This window comes from Lithobates pipiens, unplaced genomic scaffold, assembly GCF_037356315.1.
Source record: "Lithobates pipiens isolate NorthernLeopardFrog02 unplaced genomic scaffold, aLitPip1_a1.2 Scaffold_48, whole genome shotgun sequence".
Lineage (NCBI taxonomy): Eukaryota > Metazoa > Chordata > Amphibia > Anura > Ranidae > Lithobates > Lithobates pipiens.
In genome coordinates this window covers 39,745-60,720 of record NW_027507872.1, presented here as the reverse complement: position 1 = coordinate 60,720, position 20,976 = coordinate 39,745, and the positions used below count along the sequence as shown (strand labels likewise).

The following is a 20,976-nucleotide window of genomic DNA, read 5'->3' as shown; positions in this document are numbered from 1 at the left end:
AAAAAAAGGGTCCCGTGCGAGTTTGCGGCGGGTGCGACACGAATTCAGCCATACTATCTGTATAGCTGAACTCGAATCGCACAGAGATCGGATGTGATTTGCACTGCAGTGCGGTGCGAATCACATCCGTTCTCATAAACCGCTGCAATGTGAACCCAGCCTTAGTGACACTGGCGACGGGGGGTGATCACGGGGTTAAACCTTTATTGGGGGGGTTAGGGGGGTACCTTAGAACTAAAGGGGGCTAACCCTAACTGCCCTAACAGTTATTAGTCACAAATGACACCTGCCGGGTGATCAGGGGGTTAAACCTTTATTAGGTAATAAATGGCGGGTGCCCTGAAACTATAAAAAAATAACTAACCAACCAGCGTCACCTGTAACAGTTATATGGTGATCACTGGTGAAAGGGTTAACTAGGGGGCAATCAGGGGGCTTTATGCGGTAGTATATGGGGGTCCCTAGCGCTATAAAAAGCTGCGGCGAACCTAAATACCTACCTGCCTAACTAGCGTCACCTGTGACACTAATACGGCGATCAGAAAAATGATCGCTTATTAGGCTGGGTTCACACTGGAGCGATGCGGAAACGCCGCGAATCCGCGGCGGGTTCCCGCATCGCATGCCTCCCGGCGGCAGTTCACACTGCCCTATGCGAACTGCTGGGAGTGTCAGTGAAATGTTACTGACACCCCCAGATCAGTTCGCATATCGCAGTGCGATCTGCAAACTCGGATCGCATGGTGTGAACACCCATGCGATCCGATTCTGCTGCGGGCCAAAAAAAGGGTCCCGTGCGAATTTGCGGCGGGTGCGGCGGGTGTGGCGGGTGCGGCGGGTGCGGCGAATGGCTGAACTCGAATCGCACAGAGATCGGATGTGATTTGCACTGCAGTGCGGTGCGAATCACATTCGTTCTCATAAACCGCTGCAATGTGAACCCAGCCTTAGTGACACTGGCGACGGGTGGTGATCACGGGGTTAAACCTTTATTGGGGGGGTTAGGGGGGTACATTAGAACTAAAGGGGGCTAACCCTAACTGCCCTAACAGTTATTACAGTCACAAATGACACCAATGCAAAAAAAAAAAAAAAAAATGACATTGGTGTCACTGTGACTGGGGGGCAGGGGTAATTGGGGGGGTGATCGGGGGGTAAAGGGGGGGTGTGAGTGTGCCTGGCATGTTCTACTGTGTGTGGGATGTGTTGGTGCAACTCACTGATCCGCTCTCCTCCGTGTCGGAACGAAAAATACCGACACGGAGGAGAGAATACATCACTTCCTCTCCTGTGTTTACATTACAGGAGAGGAAGTGATGTCACCGGGGATTTCCATTCGTCGGGAGCGATCGCGAGGGGGTGGCCATGAATGAATGGCCGTCCCCTCGTCCGGGATCGCTCCCGAACGAAAACCGACCGCCGCAGGCACCGGGCGGGGGCCCGATCGGGCCCCCGACCCGCGGGAGGCAAAGGACGTACATGTATGTGCTTATGCCTGCCCGTGCCATTCTGATGACGTACATCGGCGTGCGGCGGTCGGCAAGTGGTTAAACGTCCGTTTTTTCGGGAGCAGTGATTTTAATAATGCTTAAATTGAAACCATAAAAGTGTACTATTCAAATCAATAATATACTCACTAATGCCCTTTCACCTGTGTATTTACCACTGTGCTTCCAGCAAAATAACTCTTCCCCACTAAGCAGCCACTTAAAATAATGTGTAATTTCTGTGTATTTGTAGCTTTTATAAATAATTGAAACACGTGGCGCTAAACCAAGTGACTATTACACCACTAAATATTATACTACAAAGTGCATCAGATATAGCTCTAAAAATTGTATACATAAACAAAAAATTAAAAAAATTATTAATAGTAAATAAACATTAAAAATAAATAACCCAGTGAATAAGTGATAGTTCACACTATACATTTAAACACTCCTCAGGGAGTAATGCAGAGCATATGCAGTGTTCATACAATGTTGCAAGAGTCCGTGAGTCTCCAAAACATATTTCACTTTAACAAGCAATTTTGATCAGTGTTTTTTTTTTCTCTCTCAAACCGCCTTTCCTTCACCACACCACTGTGAAATGTGATTCCTCTCCCCCTTATGTGAATTAACTCACCGACTAAATCAGCCTCACACTCAATGGGTTTGGCAGAAAAGCGCTTTCCAAACCCTTTTTGCAGGGATGTGGATGAAAGGCATACAATCCTTCACTTCAGCAGAAGAAAAGCTGACCCAATTGGCACTTTCATAGACAGTGCTCTCATGAAATAGAAAAAAGGAAATGCTCCCATAGCGTGATACCGTAAAAAAATCTTTTAATCGCACATAAGAAGATCCTCTTAAGTTACACTGGGTTATTTATTTTTATTTAATGTTTATTTACTCTTAATAATAATAATTTTTTTTTTTTTTTTTTTTTATGTATACAATTTTTTTTGAGCTATATCTGATGCACTTTGTTGTATAATATTCAGTGGTTAAATAGTCGCTTGGTTTAGCGCCACGTGTTTCAATTATTTATAATAGGAACAAATACACAAAAAGTGTACTATTCCTTAAAATTTCGTAACGGGGGGTGTCTATAGTATGCTTGAAAAGGGGCGCATGTTTCCCGTGTTTAGAACAGTCTCACAGCAAAATTACATTTCTAAAGGAAAAAAGGTAATTTAAAACTACTCGTGGCTATAATGAATTGTGAATCCGACAATGCACATAAAAGTAAACTGATAAAAATGGCACGGAATTTCCCCACAGGGAACCCCGAGCCAAAGGTTTAAAAAAATGCATGGGGGTCCCCTTAAATTCCATACCAGACCTGATCTGGTATGGATTTTGAGGGGAACCCCACGGCAAAAAAAAAAAAAATGGTGTGGGGTCTCCTCAAAAATCCATACCAGACCCTTATCCAAGCGCACAACCTGGCAGGCTGCCGGAAAAGAGGGGGGTGAGAGAGCAGCCCCCCTCTCTCCTGAACCATACCAGGCCACATGCCCTCAACATTGGGAGGGCACTTTGGGGTAGCACCCCCCAAAGCACCTTGTTCCCAATGTTCATGTTGATGGGGAGAAGGGCCTCATCCCCACAACCCTTGCCCGGTGGTTATGGGGGTCTGCGTGTACCAATTCACACGGGGGGCCGGGATCTGGGGGTCCCCTTGTTAAAGGGTACTTCCAGATTCGGTTAAGCCCCACAACCACCGGGCAAAGGTTGTGGAGATGAGGCCCTTCTCCCCACCAACATGGGGACAAGGTGATTTGGGTGGGGCGCTATCCCAAAGCACCCTCCTAGTGTTAAGGGCATGTGGCCTGGTACGGTTCAGGAGGGAGGGAGGCCGCTGTCATCCCACCCTCTTTTACTGCGGCCTGCCAGCTTGCGATGAGGGTCTGGTATGGATTTTTTAGGGGATCCCACTCCATTTTTTTTTAAACTTTGGCGCAGGTTCCCTCTAATATCCATACCAGACCTAAAGGGCCTGGTATGGAATTTAGGGGGACCCCCACGCGTTTTTTTTTTTACATTTTGGTTTGGGGTTCACCTGTGGGTAAATTCCATGCCGTTTTAATAAATTAACTTTTATGTGTATTGTCAGACCGACAATTCATTATAGCTGTGAGTAGTTTTAAATTACTTTTTTCCCTTTAGAAATGTCATCATGCTGTCAGACTGTTCTAAACATGGGAAACGTGCCCTTTTACAGGCATACTATAAACATCCGCCAGGTACAAAATTTAAAGGAATATTACACTTTTATTGTTTAATTTTAAGCAGTATTAAAATCACTACTCCCAGAAAAACGGCAGTTTTTAAAACTTTTTTTTTTGATACATGTTCACTGACAATGCCATGCATACAAGCCTTTAAAATTAGCACTTTTTGATTTCTCCCATAGACTTTTAAAGGATGTTCCGCGACTTTCGAATTTGACGCAAACAACCAAAATTGTTCGCTGTTCGGCGAACAGCCAATGTTCGAGTCGAAACATAAAGCCTATACATGCTCACCTAACGCGATATTAGCAGAAGGTTCCCAAAGGGTGGCGCTCAAGCTGAAATTCTTCGTAGTACGTCACTACGTTCATGTTTGTTGGCAGACAATTGTGTGCCTTTGTATGCAAGATAAAATCCAGGCACAAGCCCATCCGACAAAAGTCTGATGCTTTGTCTGCGGAAAATCCAATTGTGTGTATGAGGCTTTACTCTTATGCCCCGTACACATGATTGGATTTTCCGACAACAAAACCATTTTTTTCCCGAAGGATGTTGGCACAAACTTGTCTTGCATACACACGTCACACAAATTTTGGGCAAAAATTCCATACGTGAGAACGCGGTGACGTACAACATGTTCAACAAGCTGAGAAAAAGGAAGTTCAATAGCCAGTGCGGCTCTTTCAGCTTGATTCAGGGCATGCGCAAACTTTTGTGCGACAGACATGTGTACACACGATCGGACTGCTCTCAAACGTTTGTGTGCAGAAATTCTGACAGCAAATGTTTCGATGGAGCATACACACAGTCTGACTTTCCGTCAACCACCTCACATTTCCCGTCTCGAAATCTGGGGCATTCGTTTCACGTTCCTACAAAAGTACAATGGCCACTATAAGCAGGAGGGCCACCGCGGTTGGTTCTAACATATTACTACAGACTATGAGAAGAATAAGACAAACATTTAGATACAAAAGCAAGGGAGACATTTCATAGTTACCATGCTACTAATAAAAAATAAAACCCCAAGACAAAAACCAGACAAAGCAAAGACAAAAATAGTTTGTTGCTAGTTTAGGCTTTACCCAGCAATGTTCTCTCCGGTGGGCTAAAATGATACACACTACAAAATAATTTGGAAATGATTTTCCACTTGAGTAGCTGAATCTTAATTAATGTGGAAGAATTTTAACCAGATAAACATGTACTAGGCATTCTTATTCCAAACTTCCAAGGTCTTCTCGTTCTGGAGTCTCGTTTTGAACTCAGTGATGAGTTTTTCCAGCCTCCAGACATAAAAAAGTACCATCCAAAGGAATACACCTTGCTGTACCCTCTGACCATATATGCCAACTTATAAGGGGTCTAATGGCCAGATTTCATGTACTATGCAGCTGTCCGGCTGGGGGTCCTGCCCCCGCTTTGCGGGCCATTGCCCATAGGATTTGAAATGCTTTTTAGCAGGCTCTGCGTTCGGAGACCCCTTGAGCTTTACCTTCAGAGCAGTTATTGTTTGCGCCTTTATCACTATAACCGGGCCCCCAGAATTCCAATTATTCTACACTGCCTAACTGCTAGAAACTACTCCTCTCATTATATACAAATACAATCGCTCGCCGGATTTCTGACTATTCCAAACGGCCTGACCGGTCTTGTGTCATACAGTCCTATAAACGTGTTCGCCAGACAACCACAAAGCACGATGAAATCCTCCGCTACACAAAAAAATATTATGGCTTCTTTCTATCTGTACCAAGATGTTAAAACAACAATGGATGGGGATGCCTCCTACTGTTTACTCTCTACCCAAAAATGAATTATAGTATGAAACTCTGCAAAACAACTGGAATTAAATGTAAAAACTAAAGTGATTCTACTCAAAATGGAATTCAGCACAAAAACTTACTTTCTAAATCTTTTTCCTTGCTTGCTGTTTCTTCCAAACACTTGGATGTCACTGCTAGCTGCTCCTTCAGTAAATCTTTCTAACAGTGGCAACCCGTCCATAGGGGGTGCATGGGCGCCGCCCGCCCCCCAATACCAGTCACACAAAAATGGTCCCTTTAAGATAAAAAAGTAAGTGCACTGTACGTGCACTGTGTTTGGGCGGGTGCCGGTCACAGTGTACTATGGAAGCATCATGCCAATGCAATCCTGTGATTGCAGGCTTCATTTGCGGTGGTTTTGGATGCCCTGTGGCGCTATGCAGTGTGCCTCTACATGCTCATTGGGTCATTCTCCTGCATCTCCTTATGTCTGGGCGCACCATGGATGGGCGGCGTGTTACTTTCGGTTTTGGCTCTGTGTGGATGAGAAGCCCAGGTAATGTTACTAACAGCCTGTAATTATCTGTCCACCCCGCACATATACAGCAGCACCTTGTGCTGTATGTATTTTCAGTCTGTGATTAGAGGGTGGAGGGAGCCGTGTTGTGCTTTTACCTCTGCCCTGGAATCAACCTCTGCTCCATCCCTTCACCCAACAATCTGCTGGAGCCTTCATTACACATCTCCTGTATGTGTATGCCACAAGGGCTTCCAGCACTGTGTCCTACAGTCATCCTGTACAGGTCTGTGTTCTCTCTCTCTGTCTCTCTCTATCTATCTGTATATCTATATATCTATCTGTATATCTATATATCTATCTGTATATCTATCTGTATATCTATATATCTATCTGTATATCTATATATCTATATGTGTATCTGATAGATATACAGACAGATAGATAGATACACAGACAGATAATCTGTCTGTCTGTCTGTACATCTATCAGATATACAGATAGATAGATATACAGATATATTATCTATCTATCTGTCTGTCTGTACATCTATCTGTCTGTCTGTATATCTATCTGTCTGTTTATCTATCTGTCTGTATATCTGATAGATGGATATACAATCTATCTATCTGTATATCTATCTATCTATCTATCTGTATATCTGATAGATATACAGACAGACAGATAGATTATCTATCAGATATACAGATAGATATACAGATAGATAGATTGATTATCTATCTGTCTGTATATCTGATAGATATACAGACAGACAGATAGATAGATTATCTGTCTGTATATCTATCTGTATGTCAGACAGATGGATAGATATACAGACAATCTGTCTGTATATCTGATAGATAGATAATCTATCTATCTATCTATCTGTCTGTATATCTGATAGACAGACAGACAGGTAGCTATACAGACAGGTAGCTATACAGACAGGTAGCTATACAGACAGGTAGCTATACAGACAGGTAGCTATACAGACAGGTAGCTATACAGACAGGTAGCTATACAGACAGGTAGCTATACAGACAGGTAGCTATACAGACAGGTAGCTATACAGACAGGTAGCTATACAGACAGGTAGCTATACAGACAGACAGACAGACAGGTAGCTATACAGACAGACAGACAGGTAGCTATACAGACAGACAGACAGGTAGCTATACAGACAGACAGACAGACAGGTAGCTATACAGACAGACAGACAGACAGGTAGCTAGACAGACAGACAGACAGACAGGTAGCTATACAGACAGACAGACAGACAGGTAGCTAGACAGACAGACAGACAGGTAGCTATACAGACAGACAGACAGACAGGTAGCTATACAGACAGACAGACAGACAGGTAGCTATACAGACAGACAGACAGACAGGTAGCTATACAGACAGACAGACAGGTAGCTATACAGACAGACAGACAGGTAGCTATACAGACAGACAGGTAGCTATACAGACAGACAGGTAGCTATACAGACAGACAGGTAGCTAGACAGACAGACAGGTAGCTAGACAGACAGACAGGTAGCTAGACAGACAGACAGGTAGCTAGACAGACAGACAGGTAGCTAGACAGACAGACAGGTAGCTAGACAGACAGACAGGTAGCTAGACAGACAGACAGGTAGCTAGACAGACAGACAGGTAGCTAGACAGACAGACAGGTAGCTAGACAGACAGACAGGTAGCTAGACAGACAGACAGACAGACAGACAGGTAGCTAGACAGACAGACAGACAGACAGACAGGTAGCTAGACAGACAGACAGACAGACAGACAGGTAGCTAGACAGACAGACAGACAGACAGACAGGTAGCTAGACAGACAGACAGACAGACAGGTAGCTAGACAGACAGACAGACAGACAGACAGGTAGCTAGACAGACAGACAGACAGACAGACAGGTAGCTAGACAGACAGACAGACAGGTAGCTATACAGACAGACAGACAGGTAGCTATACAGACAGACAGACAGGTAGCTATACAGACAGGTAGCTATACAGACAGGTAGCTATACAGACAGGTAGCTATACAGACAGGTAGCTATACAGACAGGTAGCTATACAGCCAGGCAGACATACATACATACATACATACATACATACATACATACATACATACATACATACATACATACATACAGCCAGGCAGACAGAGATAGAGATACAGACAGATAGAGATAGAGACACAGACAGGCAGGTAGACAGATAGAGATAGACAGACAGGTAGATATATTATCCATCTGTCTGTCTGTATATCTGTCTGTCTGTATATCTGTCTGTATATCTGTCTGTCTGTATATCTATCTGTCTGTATATCTATCTGTCTGTCGCCTTGGTCCCATCACAAGAAACCATCTCCTGCGGTTCTGTTTTAAGACTGGCTTGCTGACATCCCTTCTGGCTCCTTATCCTGCTTGCTTTTGCTCTACTTGGATCCCTGACTTCTGGCCTGGCTGATTACCCGATCTGGTTATTGAACTCTGGCCTGGCTGACCACTCGATCCAGTTACTGGACTCTGGCTATGCTTTCTCTATTTACCTTTTGATTTTTATTCAATAAACAAGTGTGATTTAATTTTACTTCTGTCTCGGTCTGATTCATGGTTTCTGACATATGATTAGTCAATACATACCGCCTCTTGACTTTATAGCATAATATAGGAAACGTCAACATCTCTTAAATCCTTTTGTCCATGAAAGGGAAAAATAAACCCCCCGTATTGTAAATGGGAGGAAAAAATTACCTTTCAACTTCCGCATCTTCTAGGCAGTCAGACTATTTTCACTCAAGACATGAAATGAAATATTGAACACCAATGCAACTAAAGCCAAAAATATTAATTCCTGCAAAAGGATTACTTAATTTCACAAAAATGCTAAAATTCAAGCAGAATTATTTCACCCGGAACCAAAGTTCAGCAGAAACAAAAATGGCAGTACTACCAACTGAAATTCAGTCGCTAATCCTGCTAAAACCAGCACAAACCCGAAATTTCTCCCCACAAAAACTGACTACACCAAATGAACACTTAACCACTTGCCAACCAGACGCCGTCATTATATGACTGCAGATCGGCTTGTTCCTGCGAATCGCCGTACCTGTATGCCAGCTCCTTTAAGAACCATAGCAGGCACGAGCCAGAACGAGGATCTGTGTATGTAAACACCCAAATATCCATTCTGACAGGAGACACAGATCTACTGTTCCTAGTAATTAGGAACAGCGATCTGTCTCCGTCTCCAGTCAGTTCCATCCCCTCACAATTAGAAACACACATGAGGGAATGCCATTAACCTCTTAATCGCCCCCTAGTTTTAACCCATTTTCTACCATTTACACAGTAATCGGTGCATTTTTATAGCACTGTTCGCTGCTTTTAATGTCAGTGGTCCCCTAAAAAGTGTCAAAAGTGTTTGCTCTGTCGCAATGTTGCAGTCCTCCTAAAAAATCACAGCTCGTTGCCATTACTAGTAAAAAATAAATAATAAAAATGCCTTAAATCTATCCCCTATGTTTTAGATGCTATAACTTTTTGCGCAAACCAATCAATATACGATTTTTTTTTTTTTTTTTTTACCAAAAATATGTAGAATACATAAACTGTGTGTGTATAAATATATATATATATATATATATATATATATATATATAATTTTTTTTTCTAAATAGTTTTTTTTTTTTTTTGTTTATAGCGCAATTTTGTTTGGGTGCAGCGTTGCACGGCCACGCAATTGTCGGTTAAAGCGTCACAGTGCCATATCGCAAAAAAATGACCTGTTCATTTAGGGGGCAACAGTTGTTAAATGTATACAGACTAAACACTTTAGGCTATATTGCCAATGTATCCAAAAATTCCAAAGTTATATAAAATACAAAATAATGTGACTTAAACCTTCACTCCTGTTCCCAATATCCCAAAATCAAATAATACTTAGCTCTGAAAGTTGAAGGTCAACAGATCCACAGGACAGTTGGCTATCCTGGCTGCATGCTTGATCTTTTTATAGCTCAGAACAATAGAGCTCCCCCCATGCTATCGATAGTCCTATATCCCAGAGACCACCCACAGGGTGTAGTCACAGAGTGTAGCCCTTTTAAACCACTCACAGGTCCTTTTTGTGAGTGATGTCAGCAATACATGGTTGCACTTCCCCCCACAGCCACATGGTTAATTGAATATGCGGCAGCCATTTTAAAACAGAGTCAGCCTGCCCATTCATACACACAGCTTAGTTATGCCTCGTACACACGATCAAACAATCCGGTGGACTCAAGTCCGCTAGACAATCCCCCCATGTGTGGGCTCCTGCAGACTAAAAGTATTTTTGCACTCCAATCTGTCCGCCGGACTCGCATTTCGGCGGACAATCCAGCCAGTGCCAGTCCGCCGTACTTTTGAAATGAACTGACTTTTCCCGCCTGGAGAAAAGTCTGCTCATTTTGAGCGTGTCTCCAGGTAGCCGGGGCCAGCGAAGGAGGCGTCGCTGGCCCCGTCACCTGGTATGGACTTAAAGGGCTGTGTGTGGGCAAGTAGCTTGTTCGGAAAGTCCGCTACGTGTATACGCAGTATTACTTATACCAAAAACAGAGGACTTCGATATAGGTTGCCTTCCCAATCAACATACCTACCTACAATAACAGAACTATAATATACAATTAAAATCTAGCTATTATACAGAAAGAGACAAAAAAAAGGTTCTTTTGCGAAGCAGACCTTATCTGATACAGCGGACAGAGAATCAATATCCCGAACACAGAACAGAAATTTTTTTCTAAAAAACTTGAAGTATGGTTGTATTACCATGGGCCGGTATTTTGTTGGTGTGGTTCTGGATCCCTTTTACCCTTCGAGGTCCACTGGATTAGGAAGTCCTGTTGGCTCAAACGCTGGCTCGCCATCTGTCTTGGAAATTATGAACTTTGCCTATAAGCAAATAATTCTGTTACGCTAATAAGCACAGTTAAAGAGCGCTTTTGTATAATGCCAGTAATGCGCACTTGCAGATCTCCAAGTAACACAGAGGCTGGTATCACATTCAACATAGTAGTCCTGCTTGAATAGGGCAGGTCTGGTTTATAGGGCTGAACAGGGATAACAAAGGAAGGCGGTGGCTTCGCAATCAGCCAGAAACGTCTATCAGACACACGTATAATTTAAAATAGATATCCAGTAGTGACGCATGCAATTGGCAGTGTGCAGAGCAATGTGTGCAGTTTTCCACGGACATACAGCACAGGCCTCCAAAACAACGTGCCTCACATTGTGCTGGGTGCAAACACTGCAAACATTGCTCTAATCAGGACCGTGTACATATTCCCACCGTTACCATTGGCGAGAACCGTACTCCACGAGGCTCAGCCAGCTATGTCTGTGTACGGTTATATTATTCCCATGTACGCGGGTCTGTTTGCCAGGAGCATAGATGCAGTCACCATGAGGTGGCCAGCCTCTTGGTGAGGCATAAGCAAACATCCCTTAACCACTTCCCGACCAGCGTACGACGATGTACGTCGACAGAATGGCACGGGCAGGCATATTAGAGTACAGGTACGTCCAATATTCAATGCCGCCCTGCCATCGGGAGCGCGCCGGCGGCGGCGTGCTCCCGCGCTGGTCGGGACCCCCGTGAGTCCAGTCGCGGGACTCGCGGACTCGATCGCCGCGGGCATCCCCGCGATCGTCTCACGGAGCGGCCGCATGGAGGAAATGCTGTGTAAACAACATTTCTCCATTCTGCCTAGCAACTAGTGATGCTGATCTCTGCTCCATGTGATTGGAGCAGAGATCAGTGTTCATTAAATGAAAGCCCAACCCCCCCACAGTTAGTAACACACCCCTAGGAACACTTAACCCCTACACTGCCACCAACTGGTTAACCCTTTCACTGCCAGTGTCATTTACACAGGAATCACTGCATTTATATAGCAGTGATTACTGTATAAATGACAATGGTCCCAAAAATGTGTCAAAAATGTCCGATGGGTCCCCCACAATAAAAATCGCTGATCGCCGCCATTACTAGTAAAAAAAAATAAAAAATTATTAATAGAAATGCTATAAAACTATCCCTATTTTGTAAACGCTATAACTTTTGCGCAAACCAATCAATAATCGCTTATTGCGATTTTTTTTTTACCAAAAATATGTAGAAGAATACGTATCGGCCTAAACTGAGGGGAAAATTTTTTTTAATATATTTTTGGGGGATATTTATTATAACAAAAAGTTAAAAATAATGCGTTTTTTTCAAAATTGTCGCTCTATTTTTGGTTATAGTGCAAAAAATAAAAACCGCAGGGAAGATCAAATACCACCAAAAGAAAGCTCTATTTGTGGGAAAAAAAGGACGTAAATTTTGTTTGGGAGCCACGTCGCACTACCGCGCAATTGTCAGTTAAAGCGACGCAGTGCCGAATCGCAAAAAGTGGTCTGGTCTTTGACCAGCAAAATGGTCCGGTCTGCAAGTGGTTAAAGGGCGAAGAGATCTCCCACAGGAAGGTTTCTGCAACCAGTGGTTCTCCACCAGTGTCTGTATGTGTTGACATGCTTGCATGACCGTATTGCAGCAAAACTGACACTGGGGGACACACTGGGCAACATCTGACAATATACATCAATAAAAAATTTCCACAACAGTGTGCATATGTATGTATGTGTGTATATGATATGGTAGGGTAGCACAGTTTTTCTAGCAATCTTTCAGGTGAAGGCAGCATTAGAGCGCAGGGCGAGCAGGAAGCGCCCTCCGCCATCACCTGCATCTTCTGAAGTTTCTAAGCCAGGATCTGTATTTTCTGTGGGCTTTAAAGGTGCCTCCCCTGATTCTTTCAAGGGTCAGGTCCTCTGCCTCTCTAATCGCACAGGAGAAGGCACTGGTGACTGCATTGATTACTTCCACCAGAGAAATGTTTAAAATTGAGGACTCTGCTGGGGTGGCCAGTGACGCGCATTTCCCCATTGGTATGTACAATCCAGCTAGGTTTTTCCTTACCCCACATACTTTAATACGTTTATTCGATTGGGAACGTCTGAAGCGTTCTCTTGTGGTTCCATATCACTTTGCGGTACGTTACCCCTTTTGGGGAGGCCCTTCTGAAGTAGACCTCCTCTCCCTTGGTGGATCCCCCTATTTTGAGGTTGAATACAGCATCCAGGATACCATTGGAGAAGTCTCCCTCCTTTTAATGCTCCTGTGGAACGCTGGGCAGAATCGGTCACCATCTATCTTTACCATTGCTGGGTCGGCGTTGCAGCCTGTGTTGGCCACAGCCCTGGTGTTTCAGATGCTTACTGAATGGGCCAAGGGCCTGCAGAGAAGTTTGTCGTCCTGGTAAGTGGATTAGGTTTATGTGAAATACGTTCCCTGCAGGACTCTGGGTGGGTCCTGAACCTCAAAAAGTCTGCCTTCACCCCGACCAGGAGGTGAGAGTGTCTGGGGCTCCGGGCCCGAGTCTCGAACACAGTGTTTTTCCTAGCGGACAAGCTCCAAAAGCTTCAGACTGTGATTAATATTTTCCCACAAGCAGTCCTCCTCCGTCATCTAGCATTCAGGCTTTGGATCTTATGGTGTCCGCCATAAAGGCCATTCCATATGCATAGCTCCATAAGAGATCTGCAGAGGGAAATCCCGTTGTCATTCGTTCATTCACAATGGACAAGTCTCCCGCTCCCCTGGACAGCAAGATTCATCTGGGCTGGTTGACAAGGTCCTCCCTCCACTGGTGGCTCCGGTTTCCTCCACCACGACCTGGAAGTCCTTTCCCTCCTTTACTGGATGGTAGTCACTATAAATGCCAGCCTGTCTGGCTGGGAAGGTGTCCTGGGTTTGAAATCCACACTAAAGCACTGGACTCTGAAGGAGGCTCGGCTACTCATCAACATCCTGTGACTGCAAGTGACCAGGCTTCACTGGACCTCTGAATTAATTTTCTCTGGGGGCTCTTGGTCAGGAGGAGATAGTGCCTCAGCAGTGGCTTACAGTATATCAAAGATGAAAAAAAACACACAAGGCTTGTGTGAAAATCAGTGCTAAAACCTGGTAGTTGCAACAGTAGTGTACAAACACTCATATTATTGTTAGACCCCTTTCACACTGGGGCGTTTTTCAGGCGTTTTTCAGGCGCTTTAGCGTTAAAAAAAAGCGCCTGTAAAGCGCTTGAAAGAAGCCTCATCTGCAGTCCCAATGTGAAAGCCCAAGTGCTTTAAGAACCCTTTCACAATGTCAGCGCCCGGAAAACGCTCGTAAAGCGCCGCTTAAACTAGCAGCGCTTTACCAGCGTTTTTCGAGCGTTATTGGGGCGCTTTTAACCCCTGCTAGTGGCCAAATAAAGGGTTAAAAGCGCCCACAAAACGCTGCTGCCAATAGCGTTTTTCAGGCGTTTTTCTGGCGTTTTACAGGCGCTTCCCATTGATTTCAATGGGAAGGGGCGCTTTATTCACCGCTCCAAAAGCGCTGCAAAGAAGCTGCTTGCAGGACTTTTTTTGACGCCCTGCCAGCGCAGCGCCTTGGTGTGAAAGCACTCGGGCGTTTACATTGGGATTGCAGTTGCAGCTTCTTTCAGGCGTATTTTTTAACGCTGAAGCGCCTGAAAAACGCCCCAGTATGAAAGGGATCTCGGTGTGAAAGCACTCGGGCTTTTACATTGGGATTGCAGTTGCGGCTTCTTTCAGGCGTATTTTTTAACGCTAAAGCGCATGAAAAACGCCTGAAAAACGCCCCAGTGTGAAAGGGGTCTTAATGTAAAAGGGAGACATCAATAGATGCAAATAAGTTATAAAAAAACAAAAAGGATCTCAAAAGAATTTTCTGGTGAGTGAACCCCTTTAAGTTAGTCTTTGGTGTAAATGCAGCAGTGGGTAGTGAGGCTGCTTCAGGCACAGGCTGCAGACCCAGAAACTGTGAGAGATCAAGGCAGGAAATGGAAGAGAAAGCGCCAGGCAATTCTTAGTGAAGCATTATTTTATTAATATTATATTATTATTATTTTTATTAAGCAATTACTGACAATATGGATTACATTAACACAGTGCTCAGTGGGTGAGAGCTTGTGTCCAGCATGGGAACGTAAACTGCCAGTATGTCCCTTTGATGGCAAACCACGAGCGCTGTGCATCAGCGGGAAGCTGAAGCCTCGAGGGACCTTGGGTGGGCCCCGACTGGGTTACGCGTGTGAAGGTGATCTAGCATATCGGAAGCACAGCCACGCCTTCTTCATCAGCTCATGATGGAGGCATGGCCATACTTACCTTGCTTACAGTATGTCAACCACCAAGGCAGAACAAGCAGTGGCACTGGAGGCATCACATATTTTTTCGGTTGTGGAACAGCACGTTCTGCTTCTCTCCACTGTGCACATCCCTAGGCATCAAGAATTGTCAGGTTGATTACCTCAGTCACCAGATTATGGATCAGGGGAGTGGTCCCTACACCTGGATGTGTCCCATCAGTTCTGCCTATGCTGGGAGACCCTTAGATGTGGATCTTCTGGTGTTCTGCCTCCCAAGGTACCAAGGTTGGTAGCGAGAGCAACAGATGTGCTGGTGGGACAAGTATCATCTAATTTACGCCTTTCCTCCTCTCAAGCTGCTCCCTCATGTGCTGTGAAAGCTAGAGGCTGAAGGGTGTCTGATTCTTCTAGTTAGTCTCTTCATCTCTAGTAGTAGTCACGGATGTTCCCTGTTTGTTTTTCTTTGGGAGGTCCTCAACAGTCCCAGGATACAGTCTACCACCCTGCTTTGCCGTTTCTGGCTTGGACAGCATGGCTATTGAAGCCAGGTTTTGAGCAGTGGGGTTGTCAGGTTCAAGATCCCTGCAATGATAAAGACACACAAGTCTACCTCTCTAAAGAGAAAATGTTGCACATGGAAGGCTTATATTGCCTGGTGTCAGTCCACGTTCTTTTCAGTGGCTCGAGTTTTTGCCTTTCTCCAATGAGTATTGCACAGCAGCTTGTCTCAAGTACCATTAAAGGCAGATTTCTGCCCTTATTGTCTTTTTCCAGCATTCCTTGGCCACGCCTTCCTTGATTCTCACTTTCATCCAAGGGATGTGTTCTCCATTGCTACTGTGGGACCTAAACTTGGTTCTTTCGGTCCTCCAGAAGCCTCCTTTGGGAGAATTCACGATGATCCTCTGCTTACTTTTTCTCAAAGGTTGCCTTCTCTGTCCCCATTACTTCTGTCCGGTGGATGTCAGAACTGGCAGCCTTATCCTGTGAGTCTTGCACAAGGATTAGGCAATTCAGTGTCTGTACCCTTCCTTTCCTCCAAAGTTGGTGTCGAATTTTCACCTAAATGAGGACATTGTCCTGCCTCTCTTCTGTCAACAGTCATTGCATCCTAAGGAGGTTGTGTTGTACTCCTTGGATGTGGTTCAGGGTGGTTTTTGTGTGCCTGTCTGCTACAGCCTCCTTTCCGGAGGTCGGATTCTCTTTGTGCTCACAATTTATCCAAGAAAAGGCCTGACGGCCTCCTCTGTTACTGTATCCGGTTGGCTTAGGCAGTCGATTGTTCAGGCGTACGTCATGATGGGTCGGGCTCTTCCCACCCAGGATGCTCCACCAGGTTGATTAATGCCTCCTGGGTGTTTAGTCCTCAGGCGTCAGTGTCTCAGGTTTGCAAGGTGGCTTCCTGGTTATCTGTGCACACTTTAAAAAATATAAATAAATATGTTTTACAAGCTGATGTGTTTACATTTTTCAGATGCTTGTATGGGCTGCAAGGTTTGGTACATCGCTGTTTAGAATTCCTTGTTTTTGGTTTTCCCACACCTTCTTGAGACAATGCTTTGTCCCTGTGGTCCAGAATCAGAAGAGCTGTGTCCTAAGAAAATCAGAGAAATTTAGATTTTTGTTACCATTAAATCCCTTTTGAGTTAATTGACGGACACGGCGCCCATCCCTATTTATTGTAATTTATACTTCGGACATTGCTTTGCGACTAACTGGCTGGCCTATATCAGAGTGGGGGTTCAGGCAGGAAAAATTGCTCATTCTGTAGGTGTTGCTGTGTTTTTTCTACCTAGTCCTGTATATAAAGACTATGGTAAATAAAACAGAAGAGTTATTGCTGTCATTGAGCACAGAGAAAGGGATTTTATGGTGAGTAACAAAAATCCTGTTGTTCATACAGGTAGCACAGGCTACCTGCTAAGTAATTTAGGCTTTCATCCAGGTATTTCTGCTTTGCACCAGTCACAAGCACTCCTTTATGTCTGTAATCCGATGTTCCGGGAACACACCTGCTGATAATGCTGGAACACCATTTATGTTTAATAAGGAGTTTCTTAAAGCCACCAACATCAAATCTGCTTTTGAAGTTTGAATGTAATTGGTAACACAAGAAGCAGAGAGGAAGTTCACTTTGGCTTAATAAAGTACACTAACTCTGTATGTGGGAGTGGGTGCTTATTGTTCAGGAAATACACAGAACTCAGATTAAGGAAAAACTAAATTAAGCTTTTACCTTTTTAGCTGCTTTAGTAACTTACTTCAGACAACTGCTTGTGACCTGAAATTACCTTTTTTTTTTTTAAGTCCCACTCTGGATTTCTGTTAATTTTACCAATGGACTGCATGGATCACATGATTGTTTCTCTAGGCGCAAAAGGTATGTATACCTGCCATGTTCCTTTCAGTGCTCTGGAAAGTGAGCAGGCACTTGTCCTCCTGTACAATAAAGGACTGCTGGTTGTGCATGATGAAATCCAAGTGCTGCAGTTGGCCAGGCAGCAAAGCAAAGGAACTTTGAGGGATCAGTCATGCGGAGGGAAGGAAGTCTGTGGCAAAAAAAAAAAAAAAGAGCAGCTGGGAGTTTATACTTTATATAAGTATTTTAGCCTTTATTTTATAATGCATTATTGTATTGATTCAGGATTTAAAGAATAGGTGGGCACTTGCCTGAAGTGTTTGCTTGTAAATTAAACTTTTTCTGTTTTCTCTTTTTAATAACAGGAGTGCATGGACAATGCTGATCAGTGCTTACTGGCATGGAATCCACCCCGGCTATTACCTGAGCTTTTTGACTATCCCCTTGTGCTTGGCATCTGAGGGGATGATGGATATGGGATTGAGACGTCATCTTTCTGATTCTGGCAAGTTGGTGTTTGACTGGGTGCACTGGTTCCTGAAGATGAGAGCATACGACTACATGTGCATGGGCTTCGTTCTCCTCACCTTCTCTGACACTGTGCGTTACTGGAAGTCTATTTATTTTGCTATTCACATCCTGGCCACCTTCTTCATAATTTTAGGCCGAATGCTGGCTCCAAGAGCACCCAGTGTAATTAGAAACAACAAAAAAGAAGAAAAAAACAAGACTAGTCCTGATAGTTAAGCTGGTGTTGTATCCAGTGTGACACTGGCCTGACACTATCATCAGGCCACAGTATTCTTGTTCTTGGTAAACTGGATGGCAGAACTTGGACATGTCATGTGCTACACTTGCTGTAGAAGACATTATTTTACCTGTATACCACAGGGAAGATTTGTTTTCACAGTATATTATTTGACCTTTTAGTCTCTGTAAATTTGTGCTTCTTGGAGGGAAACATAATTCCTGGTATTATTGACCATCTATGTTATTGTTTTCAGTAGAATTTTGCCCAGAGGCATGTGACTTATTTCTATTTTTCACATCAGTTGTTTTGCCATTTATGTACCTACATTTGCCATATCTTTATTATAATTTCTTTGGTTCGCTTTTAGTGCACAGAATTGGGATTTTAATTGTAATCAAAAAGCAGCTCAAACATCGATCACATTTTCTGTTGGTGATACATTTGCCAGTCTCTATTTTTCTAAGTTCCATGTAATAAATATACACAATCATATACGTAAATTGTTGTCAAAATGAATGGTTTGCCCTCAGGGTGTTTGATGTTTGTCATGGGCTTAGCACTACTTGTGCTAAACCTCTGTGTATGTATATGTGTGTGTGTGTATATATACGCTGAAGAACAGCTGCTAACACCATCTATGTTACTTGAACAGCAAACTGTACAAACTTTACAGCTATACAGCACACACTAACTCCAAAAATTGAGGCCAGTATGGCTGGCAAATCTTAAGGCGTATGTCCTTGCATTACCGAAATTTACTACAGACCTCCCTCTCCCCCTCTAGAGCATGTTCCAGCATGAATTTTTACATTGCTCCTGCTGCGAAAAACTGCCAAACTGCCTAATCATAATAATACAGTATAAGACACAGGCAGAGTATTCATAGACCTTCAGTTATAGGCCATTGGACATTGGCAGAGCTTTCTTTTTCTCTAGAGCTTGCTCCCTGTATGCCTCCTCTACGGTAGCTACCCCCACCAGGTGAGTCCTCAGTTTATTTTCTAGTGTTCTAAGGTAATCAACCTCTTCCCCTTCATGTTGAAATCACTCTTAGCATAGTTAGTTTTTTTATTTTCAAGTTCTTCAGTTAACTCCTCACTGCCATCTAATATCACAAATTAAAGCAGTATATCTGCAGGCTCATTAAAGCTTGGGAGCCGTGCCCAGACCTCATGCTGCAGGGACAGCCATACTGTCGCTTTGGGCACTGGATCCTGCATGGGCTCCCACCTTGTGCAATGCGTGTTGTCAGCCACAGGTTTCTATACAGAGCCATGGTCCCTTCCTATGAAACCCAGTCCATAAAGACCACTTTGGGGGGTATGTCCTCCATGACAAGCAAAGCATGGACTTTATATAACCATCCAGCTTTGTAAACGGGTAAGACATGTTTTACCCTATATGCGTCTGATGCTTAGTGTTAAAGACCAGAGTGATATTTGAATGGTATTTACTAATGTGTACGTTTTTCAGTTTTGGATCTAAAAATGTAACCACAGAGTTTAGTCTCAGGTGCATAACCAGACATCTCACCACTTTACTGCCACTTCTATTTAGAGCCATTATATGGTACTCTGTTATATGAAGTATGTTAAAGCATATCTTCATTAGTTTGCCTTTTTCACGCTATTTCCTTTTTTTAACCTCTTAAGGACCAAGCCTCTTCCTGAGATTTGTTGTTTACAAGTTAAAAACAGTTTTTTTTCTCTTTCGTTCATTGACGGACACAGCTCCATTAATCTTGACCGTAGTGTTATTACGCCACCTTCAGGAGAGGACTAGGCAGGACATGTAATACATATGAACGGAACTGTACAGTTCCACCCAGGGGGCAGTCCCTCTGGTAAAAAAAAAAACCCTCAGCCTGCTTCCTGCAGCTCAGTTTTTTCTGCCTAGTGAAGAAGGACCTAAGCTCCCTTCCGGGACCATAGGTCCTGGGGATTTTTTTTCTGCATTTTTGCCTTTTGCGCTAGATTTTAAGCTCCTGTAATCTTCTATCAGCAGCCGGCTGGGTGACGGGCTGGATAATATAGATCCTTGTAGTCTCCCCAGCCTGGCCATTGAGCGTGTGCATGCCCTAGCTACATGCTGGGTTGGCCACGACATGCCCCTCAGGCTCCAGCGGCAGCCGGTGAGCGCAATGCTCCGGGGCACATATGACCGGACTATGGATGTCTTTGTTACAGTGTGCCGTGGTCCGCAGCCACCCCATACTGCTCGGGTGTGGGTCTGTGATGGGGTGCCTCCAGCTCGTCCGATGGCAAGTACAGCTCTCCCTGCTTCGGCAGGACAGAGCAGCTGGGCAATCCCTGGGAGGTCAATTAGGGGGGTCCCTCTTCTCCCTTTCTTCTTTCCCTGTCCCTGTTTTCCCTCCCCCTGTGGGGGATGCTGCATGACTGGGCTGTAGTGTGGTGTGTGTACCTGAACCAGGGGTCCTCTGATCCTTGATTGGGGGCTGAACTAGCTGTCTGTGTCCTTGTGCCGTCATATGTCTCTCTGCTGGTGTCTCTGGGCTCTGCATGTGCTGCCACCATAATCGCTGACCGCCGCCATTATCTGTGTATGTTTGTCAGCCATTTTATGTTAGTCTCTGTGAGAAGCATGGTAAGCGGCCATTTTCT

The 20,976-nt window shown here is 44.2% G+C and overlaps 1 protein-coding gene across 5 annotated transcripts in view; it reads left to right on the top strand.

The window, feature by feature from the left end:
* Nucleotides 1-18,855, top strand: part of LOC143957013 (membrane-bound acylglycerophosphatidylinositol O-acyltransferase mboat7-like) — a 788,470-nt gene extending 769,615 nt beyond the window's left edge. For all 5 annotated transcript variants that reach the window (XM_077467161.1, XM_077467165.1, XM_077467162.1 and 2 more), the window contains one exon: nucleotides 17,970-18,855. In XM_077467161.1, the coding sequence (XP_077323287.1) occupies nucleotides 17,970-18,351 (382 nt within the window). In that variant the 3' untranslated portion in view covers nucleotides 18,352-18,855. The remainder of the gene's footprint in view (nucleotides 1-17,969) is intronic.
* The last annotated feature ends 2,121 nt before the right edge of the window (nucleotides 18,856-20,976 follow it).